The sequence below is a fragment of the Carassius auratus genome, linkage group LG37M, assembly GCF_003368295.1.
Source record: "Carassius auratus strain Wakin linkage group LG37M, ASM336829v1, whole genome shotgun sequence".
In the NCBI taxonomy this organism is placed as follows: Eukaryota; Metazoa; Chordata; class Actinopteri; order Cypriniformes; family Cyprinidae; genus Carassius; species Carassius auratus.
In genome coordinates this window covers 237,501-247,500 of record NC_039296.1, presented here as the reverse complement: position 1 = coordinate 247,500, position 10,000 = coordinate 237,501, and the positions used below count along the sequence as shown (strand labels likewise).

The 10,000-nt window shown below is 32.4% G+C and overlaps 1 protein-coding gene across 1 annotated transcript; it reads right to left on the bottom strand.

The window, feature by feature from the left end:
* Positions 1-972: 972 nt before the first annotated feature.
* LOC113068181 (ER lumen protein-retaining receptor 2) lies at positions 973-5,367 on the bottom strand. Its single transcript, XM_026240836.1, has 5 exons — positions 5,170-5,367; positions 4,545-4,645; positions 3,167-3,325; positions 2,505-2,757; positions 973-1,648 (listed from the first exon to the last, which is right to left on the bottom strand). The coding sequence occupies exons 1-5, from the start codon at positions 5,258-5,260 to the stop codon at positions 1,614-1,616; spliced, it is 639 nt and encodes a 212-aa protein (XP_026096621.1). The 5' UTR covers positions 5,261-5,367; the 3' UTR covers positions 973-1,613.
* Between the last annotated feature and the right edge of the window lie 4,633 nt (positions 5,368-10,000).

Sequence of the window (10,000 nt, the reverse complement as noted above, 5' to 3'; positions counted from 1 at the left end):
GGTATAAAAAATGACATTGACTTTCTATCATACACTCCAGTTTTCTATTAATAAATCGTTCCAAAATAATCTTGAGTAAAAAACAGTGTGGGGGTGGGGTGGGGGTATATGCAAATTGTTTATTTTTAGAGGTATATGAAATACTAATCTTTTTCAAAACATGCTAAATTATTTCTTAATCGTATTATTGATACATAACTAATTTGGCAGTTTCCGTGCTTCAACCTAAGAGATATTACAAGTTTGTTTATCGCAATACATCAATATCTAGTTTATTATACAACATGAATATTTATTTTAATTATGTTGCTGCCATTAAAAGGTAATTCATAACACATGTATTATCTAGTCTATATATAATGTCAGAACAGTTTGTCGCAACCATTAAAAAGTATAATATAACTTACCTTACTTCTCTGTTATAGAGCAGTGCTTCGGCGCCATTGGTCGAATCGTCGGTTCTCGGCTGTACTCGGATGCGCTCGGAAGAGCAACAGCTGCTGGTCGAAACCATAGACTGTATATAAACGGGTCGAAACTCGTATTGCGCATGCGCGACATTACTTCGCGACAGATTAATTTTGGGTTCTTATTCTATACTTATTTATTTTGTGTTGATGTGTTAAACTTAAGCAAATGTTGTTTCTGTTGGCAATAACACATCAGTTACCGCTGAGAATAAAGATGTGAAGCGAACAATGTAAGTATTGCCTAAACATCTAGTTTATACTTCACTAAATGATTCATGAGTCAGAGTTCAACCGCTTGAGTCGATTCACTCCGATTCATGAATGAATCGAGAAATGATTCACTGATCCGATTAAAAGCTGCTGGTTTTAATGAGGTGTTTGTGTGATTAAGTCGCTTTATGAGTCACTTGATGTTCAATAAAATATATATATATATATATATATATATATATGATTTATTGAAGATTTAAAAAATATCCAAAAAATAAACGGCATAATTATCTGTGAGAACATTTGTACGATTTATTTTTTGGATCTTTTAGAAGCCATTTACAGTAATAAAGACCGTGCCAATACTGTACGCTGCCAGACAGTGGAATGGTTCCCAAAAGTTGAGTCGTTTTAAGAACAAATTTCCATCTTGAACCCAATTAAACTAGCACTTTGGGGAACCACTTTATTATGACCGAACTTCTTAAAGGATTATTGCATCAAGAAATTGAGCAAAAACTTATTTTATATTCAATTTTATCCCATGGATCACCAAATACTCCTGTAATCTTTTTGAAAACATGTACATTTAATCAGATTGAAAATACTCTTACATAGCAAATCAATATCCATCATAAGAATCAGTCCCTGCGTATTTGCACTGCCAGACGAGGCCGTCTCCAGCTGGTTTACACTGCCGCTGGTTAAATCATAGTTACACGTTTGATGTAGAAAACTTTCTCTTTGATACAGAATAATAAAAAAGGGTAAGACAAGATGCATAAAACAGGAATCCGAAGACTTGGTTGGTCTGGGCTTGAATCCAGAGCTGTTCCAGAGCACCGGACTGGATCTCTTCTTCCGTCCTCCGTCTCAAGCATCTGACTCGTCCTCGTCGTCCCGTGACGCTCCTCGCACCGATCTCTTTCAGACCTACGCTGGCAGACTCAGCTTCTTTCCTTTCAACACTGAAATAAGGGAGAGGAACACTTGAGCTGCTTTCATCAGACTGAAGCTCAATGAGTTAAGACAAAGCAAAGCATCCTGATAAACATTTAGTGAAGTTGGGATCAATGCAGCCATTCAATCTGAACCTAAACTGCAATGCTGATGTATTTCTGCATGTACGCAGATCAAGTGCTTGAGATGATGCTTTCACACTGAATTAAAACATTCAAGCCCGAGATGAGGGTTTTCTTACTGATTACAGTCAATACTCAACTAGGAGCACTTTTACACACTGCTTTCTCAATCAGCTGAAGTTTAAAACACTATTTTTTTTTCCTGATTGAAAGGCAAAAAATATACATACATATATATACATACATACATATATATATATATATACAAACAAACATATCCATTTATATATTTATGATTATGATTATTATTTTTTTTACATATATACAAATAAATACACACACAGTACATAGACACATATTATATTTTGGATGCGATTAATCACGATTAATCATTTGACAGAACTAAATAAATATAATATACAATAAATATATAATTAATATAAAATACATTTATTTAACTTGCATTGATATACGTAGCCAGTTTTTTTTTAGTATAAACTTTTTTCTTCTCGCTGTATAAATGTCTTTAAATTCTACATATTTTTCATAACCATCTCTTAATCTTTGGCAAAAGAGAAGAGACTTGTCTTAACGCACTCACTCTTGAATAGGAGATGTATTTTTAACACAATGATGGGTATTTCAGTCATTTGTTAACTCGAGTACCAGATTAATCGAGTACCTGAGTACCTGGAGTTAGTATGTTTTCAGGATCGACTGAACCCCAAACCAAAACACTCACCTTTTGTCACGTAGAGGTAAAAGAAATCACAGTACAGGATTGTCTGAACGACGCCGGCCACGATGGCGATCATGTCGAAGAAGCCTTCGAAGTAGAAGCGCCAGATCCAGTTGATGAGATACAGCGCTCGATAGAGGCCGAGGAAGAACAGGTAGTGCGTGGTGATGGTCTCGGCTTCTCCCGTCTTACTGATCATGAACAGCTGTGGGAGGATGGACACCGACTCCAGATAGATGGAGAACGTCCACATGATCTAGAACCAAGAGATGACGAGAACATGAACAGAGTGAGCCAGAGAGTTCCGCTCCTTGATTCTGATTGGTCGAGTTGTGTTTGATGCCGTTGTGAATGACTCTGCAATGTAACCTTCACCTTTGTTTACTTCTGTGTGTTGCTCGGCAACCACTTTGTTACAATCACAACTGATTCTGAGGAGCTACATTGTTTGGTGGAAGAATACTGTTTTTATTAACATCATTACAATTGATTTGCTCTGTTTTATTTTGTGAAACATTACTACATATATATGGAATAACTGTTTTATAAAAGCAATAACCCAGCGAAGCCGTGGTTTACAGGGAATTTATTATAAATTCACTGTAAACCATGGCTTCTTGGGGTTTATTGCTTTAATGAATGCAAGTATGGGTTTGCTCTCTAACCTCCAAAACAGAGAAGTCATGGTTGATGAGGAAGGCCAGACCGCCGACTGGAACGACCAGGAACTCCACCCTGAACGTGTCGTGGTTGCCATCATACGTGGCCTTGAACTTGACGTATATCAGGTAAACGGTGGCATAGGCACATGCGATATAGATGACCTGCATGGAAACATGCCACAAGAAAGTCTCTTTAACCAACTCCACAGAGGTTTAGATTCTATTATACTTCAACTGAATGATACAGAAGTTGGTGACCTATCTATGAACACACTCAAAAATCACTACAATACACACACGTCCACTTCCAGACAGATTTGTAATATCTTCAGTTGATTGGAACTTCTTAAGTATTGGTCTGATGGGGGAATTGGGGATTTTCAATTCTTTAGCTCTGGTCTTACAGCCAGTCTCTATTTTGTGAATCTTAACAATCTTGTTCTGCACATCAGAAGAACTCTATCCTTTGGTTTTACTCCTTGTGATGGATGATTCATGACATTTGGCCTTTGTGTTCCTCATATTTACAATCCCTTCGAACAGGAAGTCATGGCTGGACAGTTTCATGCTTTTATTCACCCGGGTGTGCCAAAAACAATTATATAAATATGAATGAGAAGATACTTCAGAGATATTTTACTCATCAGAATTTCTAGGGGTGCCAATAATTATGGCCAACATGCACTGGAGAAAAACATTTATTTCGTAATGTGAGTTTCCCCCACTTTCAACACTTTTACTTCAATGATAGGTTCAAATTTTATGGATTTTATTAATGAAAAATCTAAAAGATAAATGATGCGGATTTATTTTCACAAGCCGCTTTTGTACATATTTACCATGGGTGCCAATATTAGTAGAGGGTATATATTCATATTTATTTTTTTACAAATCCAATATATGATATGTGCCATGCATTGTATTATAATATTATAATGCATTGTTAATAGAAAATATTATGCATTGATCATAATATTATTTTAATTATTTTCTATAAAAATACAATAGTGCATAGTTTAGAGATTAATATTATGACAACCCATCTAATAATACAAAGCATTACAGAATATATGTTATAGAAATAAAATATAGAACATTATTTTAATTAAAATCAAATTACACTTCTTTCCTCTTTGATTTTCTTTAAAGAAAAACAGAAATAAAAGTGTTTTCAGGCCGCTGGAGTTCATGAACATCTATATTCTAGAGTAAACTAGCTCTGACTGTGTTTTGACTGCTTTATCTGATGAGTTGTCTGTTATAGAACACCATTCAGTCTGGAATACATTGCCTCACCAGATTTAATATAACAGGTCTGGTGGGTTTGTGAAAAGGCACAGGTGTGTGCATGTGTTGAACACTTGAATCAGCTCAGCTTCACCTTCATGGTGCTGTTGTACAAGGAGATGAAGGACGTGAGAAGGTCCAGATAGCGGCTGGTGAACACCAAGGCAAAGAGGATCTGACTCTTCCCAGAGATTCCTGAAAAACAGCAACAACAACATGCACTTCAACACTATTCTGTCTCCTTTTGCTTTATACACATCACTAATGCCCCAGTACAGCATGCACGAGTAAACAGTCCGTGTACAATAAGCTCACAAAACAACATTACAAAAATTCGTCAATGTTAAACAAATAATATTCTAATGAGATCCTGCTGCCACGTCAGAGCATGCAATCAGACCGAGAGAGTCAACTTAACTTATCTACAGCCTGATGGGCCACATGGAGCTAAACTCCACAGTGAAACATTTTAAACATATTTCTTCTGATGCATGTGTCGTGAATCTGACTGGAGTTCACTGGAGCAATGCAACTCACTTAACACGCGTGCATTCAGACAGGAGACGCAGAAACACCAACACCTCTAATTAATGAGGCCTAGTGCATGAGCTTACACACACACAAACAACACATTTTCACCAAATGTGAAGTTCACACACTCAGAAACAGCCCTAAACAGTGCACACTGCGCGTGTCCAGGTCAAATCGCTTGTGCTCACCTGCACACGACCTGGTTTTCCATATCTTCAGCAGGAGGATGATGATGGCTGCTAAGTGGGACAGATCCCCGGTCAGTCTGAATATGTTCATGTTTCTTTGGCTCTGATGAAGGTCCCAGTGCTGATCTGAGCTGACCAGCGCGCAGTAAACACGGCTGAAGATGGCGAGAGCAGCGTGACGTGGCCACGGTGATGATGATGAGGATGCTCGTCACTGGAGGACGCGCTGTGGCTCCGACAACCGACTCTGTAATTACCATATAAAGTAACAAATATAAATATATACTAGCAATATAAGTAATAAAATATAGACAGTTACATGATTGCAAGCATTTGAATGCTAATGTGAATCCGCGTAATAAAGTTTTATAAAGTAAAAGCATGAGACAGTAATCGCAGACGACTCTGATTGGTCCGCTCTTAACAACGCGGAGAAAAGTAACAGGTGACACGTGACGACAGGAGCGCTTTTTTATTTTTTTTTACCAAAGCTCCGCCTATTTTGACTTTTCTGCCGTGTCTGTTTCTTTTCCTCCGTTTTTTTTCTGTTTCTGTAAAGTTGTGTTGGATCCTGCTCGTGAGGATCTGTGGTGTTTAGAAACCAACTCTTATTCAAACACTCTTACAGAAACTCCACATGAACTTCACACGTGCAATCACGTTAAAATCACATGTTAAAATCACTGAAACACATATGAAACGTGGATTTACAGCATGAAAGATAAGATGTATTATTACAAACAAAATGAATTATTCATTCATTATTATTCTTAATTATAAATAACGAGATAATTAATACTATAGAATATTATCCATTAATTATACATTTATTTTTATTTAAAAAAAAAAAAAAATATATATATATATATATATATATATATATATATATATATATATATATATATATATATATATATGTGTGTGTAAAAATTCAAAACAAAAAATAAATTGCTAAATTAAATGTAGTTTTTATTTTATTAACTTGACTAAATAAATCAGTATTAATTATTTGCAATTGTCACTCCATTGCTTTGCCGGATATGGCACTATTTGTTTTTATGCTCAATTGTTTTTATTAATGCATTGTAAAGGGAAAGTTGAAATACTGGCTTATTTAGCATTTATAATATATATATATATATATATATATATATATATATATATATATATATATATATATATATATATAATTTTTTATGAAAGTGAATTGCTTAAACTAAAGGTTCTGCTTACCTCATCATCACGTGTTCAGTCAATATTACATCACAAATGAAAGCTGAACCCAAATACTCAGAACAAAAGTAGATTTATTACACTGTAAACTCACAATCAATGCCAGGAGACACTCAGTCCTGCATTAAAATACAACGAATGATGATCCAGAATCATTCACATGGTTCTATACTATCTAAATTTCTATACTGTTATTAATATAAGCTATGATTTAATTCATATTTCTCTTACACCTTGCATACAAATATAATTAAATGTTAGTTCATGATATCATTAATTAATATTATATATCATTATTTATATGCATTTATTTAATTTATATTGATATAATAATTATTAATTATGAATAACTTTTATTCCATCTGTATAATAATTTATAATATAATTAATTGTTCATTATTTTATTAAGAATTATTAATTATTTTTATAATAATTATTATTTTTAATATATTAAAGTTCTTGTCTAGGAGATAATTTCCAGTTTTATTCTTTTTTTTTTTCATAATTACGACATTACTGTATATCTAACAATTTTGACTTCATTGTTTGTAATTGTGTATAAGTGCAGTGTATAAGTGAATAAGTAGTGTATATAAGATCATAATGTATAAGTGCATAATTTGGGCTGCAGCTCTAGAGAGAGAGTGAAGATGTGTCTGTTATGATATGTGTGCGGTCATGGAAAATCATCCATAGTTGCTTTTGTGAAAATAATTAATTTTACAGCAAAAGGCTTTTACAGAAAACATAACTAAGAAGACTCGCTTCAACTGATGGTGTCTTTATTATAAATCAAATTGTGTTTAAATGTTCGATTTCTATATTTCCAAAGCACAAACATCCAAACAGTTAGTCTTAATTTTATCAGCTTTATTTTAATAGATTACGTTCCCATATTTAAATCAGCAACAGTGTAAAGGACACATTAATGCATTTGATATACTTCTAGTTTTCCTATGCACAGTTAAATCCTAAAAACGAATAGATTTAGTCTGGAGGTTGTAATTCAGCTTTTATTGTAAAGGTCTGCTGTACTTCTGTACACAAATGGCAAACAATGGATTTTAAAGTCGGAGTTTGTTTTCTCTCATCGGGTTAAAACAATTGTGTTGGCAGCAATATGTTAAGTTTCGCAGAAATTATATATTTTATCATTTATTGTACATGAAATTGATAAAAAAAAAGATATTAATCATATATTTTATAGTTTATTTAGAATAAAATCAAACAGAAACCTGTAAATCCATTATATAGTTTATAGTTGATTGCAAATGAAATCAGACACACACACACACACACACACACACACACAAACCACAGAATTATTATTTGATATATTTTATGGTTTATAGTGCAAGAAAACTGGACAATAAACTATACATCAATTACATATTTTATACATTTTGTGTTTATTGAGAATCAAATTGGACAAAAACTGTAAATCCATTATAGTTGATTGTGAATAAAACCAGACAAAAAAAAAAAAAAAAAACTATAAATGAATTATATATTTGATATACTTTATGGTTTATTGTGCAACAAATTGGAAAAAATGTAATGTAAATCATTTATATCTTTATATAGTTCATTGAGAATTAAATCTGACATTTAAAAAAAATCATTTATATATTTTATAGTTTTTTGTACATTAAATTAAACAAAAAACGGTAAATTAATCATATATTTTATAATTTATTTAGAATGAAATCAAACAAAAACCTGTAAATTAATGATGTATTTTAATATTTTATGGTTTATTACAAATAGCATAAAAACTGTTAATCCATTACATATTTCATAGTTGATTGCAAATTAAATCAGACAAAAAAAAAACTATAAATGAATTATATATTTGATATATTTTATGGTTTATAGTGATTTTTTTGGCAAAAAAAACTATACATCAATTACATATTTTATACATTTTATGTTTATTGAGAATCAAATCAGACAAAAACTGTAAATCCATTATATATTCTATAGTTTACTGTACCTAAATTGAACAAAAAGCGGTAAATAAATAATCAATTTTATAGTTTATTTAGAATAAAATCAAAAAAAAAAAAATTGGATAAAAAATGTAAATCAATTATATATTTTAGGGTTTACTGTATATCAAATTGGACAAAAACTGTGTGTGATGATTTTTGAAACGAATCAAGCCGTACTAAGGCTAATTTCACAGCTAGCAGTTTATGTTCAATCAGAGTCTCAGCAGATTCAGAGCATCACACAGAGTGACTTCTCCAGCGGTGAAGCTCCGGATGTGCCAGATCTGAGCTGGAAAGACTGACAGACAGCACACAGAGACCTGGGAGAAAGGACGGGATTCACAGATCATTCCGGACACGTTCTGATCAACTGAACTGACCGTTTAAAGCGTTTACCTTTAAATTTAAACAAACAGACGCTTGTATATCATTCTTAAATTCTAATGTCCATCATCATATAATCATTTGTTTGAGCTTCTGTGACTTTTAAGTGTTTCTGCATGTTGTTTCTTTATTTGTCAGGTGATGTTCTTGTGACAGCAGGTGAGAATTATATATTTATTTATATTTGTTGCTATCAAATATGAACACGATAGGTCTGCAATACGAGAAAAACTCCTATAAATTTCCTCCATGTGGGAATTGATTTTTATCAATAATTTATAAGCCTTTAAAGTTAGACCTACATTTCCTTTTTTTTTTATATATATAAATATATTTTTATAAAACAGCGGATTTACTGGTGAAAAACTACATTATCCATGAGTCTGCAAAATCTCCAGCAATCACCGCTCCCATCAATCTCTCAAACGACTTCAATAAGAAAACAAGCTTGAAATATGTTTCTAAACACATGCTCGTGATTTTTAAGTCGATACATTTGTATTTATTAATTGTCACCTGCAACACACGCTGTTCTTTTCCCTGATTGGTGGAAATTTTTCAAAGATTCCTGGGTAATGTAGTTACACAAAAGCCATCAAGTTTTATCCAGTTTTCCGTCTGCCCTTTTGTTCAGACCAATGCAAACATCCGATAAAATACTTGTTGTAAATCTGAACTGTAAATTGAAAACAATCTAATTTGTATTAGTAAAATCTCAACACTTTGGATAATAAGGCAGTCTTTGTAAAATTGTTAATGAAGCAGATCAAATTCATTTAATTTATTATTTTGATAATTTTACAAAAAAATAGTGAAGTGAGAGTGAAATGTGAGGTTTATCATTTTATAAAACTGTATTTGTGCATGTACTTGTTAGCAGATAAAATATTATGTTGAAAAGTTACCCAGCCTAGATTTTTCCTTAGTTTAAATCCAGCCATCATTTTAATATAATAATAATAATAATAATAATAATATTGATAATATTGCTCATTGTGTGATTTAGTTGCAAATTTAATTTAAAATAGTAAATAGTAAAATAGTTTCACTTTGTGACTTCCTACTCACAAAAAGTGCATAATTTGACCAAATTCGACTCCTTGATTATTTTATATTTTATAATAGCGATTTTATAATTTCAAAATATAAATCAAAATGTGGAAACGATTGACTAGAGATGTGATAACTGAGATGAAAAACAATGAAAACAATAACGTTTTCCC

What these genes read in the sequence shown, in the direction of transcription:
- LOC113068181 (XM_026240836.1), bottom strand. Translation starts at nt 5,260, where the DNA reads ATGAACATATTCAGACTGACCGGGGATCTGTCCCACTTAGCAGCCATC. An exon ending in GAAAACCAGGTCGTGTGCAG is followed by an intron (nt 4,646 to 5,169) that starts GTGAGCACAAGC and finishes GCTGTTTTTCAG; the next exon opens with GAATCTCTGGGAAGAGTCAG. An exon ending in TGTACAACAGCACCATGAAG is followed by an intron (nt 3,326 to 4,544) that starts GTGAAGCTGAGC and finishes GTTTCCATGCAG; the next exon opens with GTCATCTATATCGCATGTGC.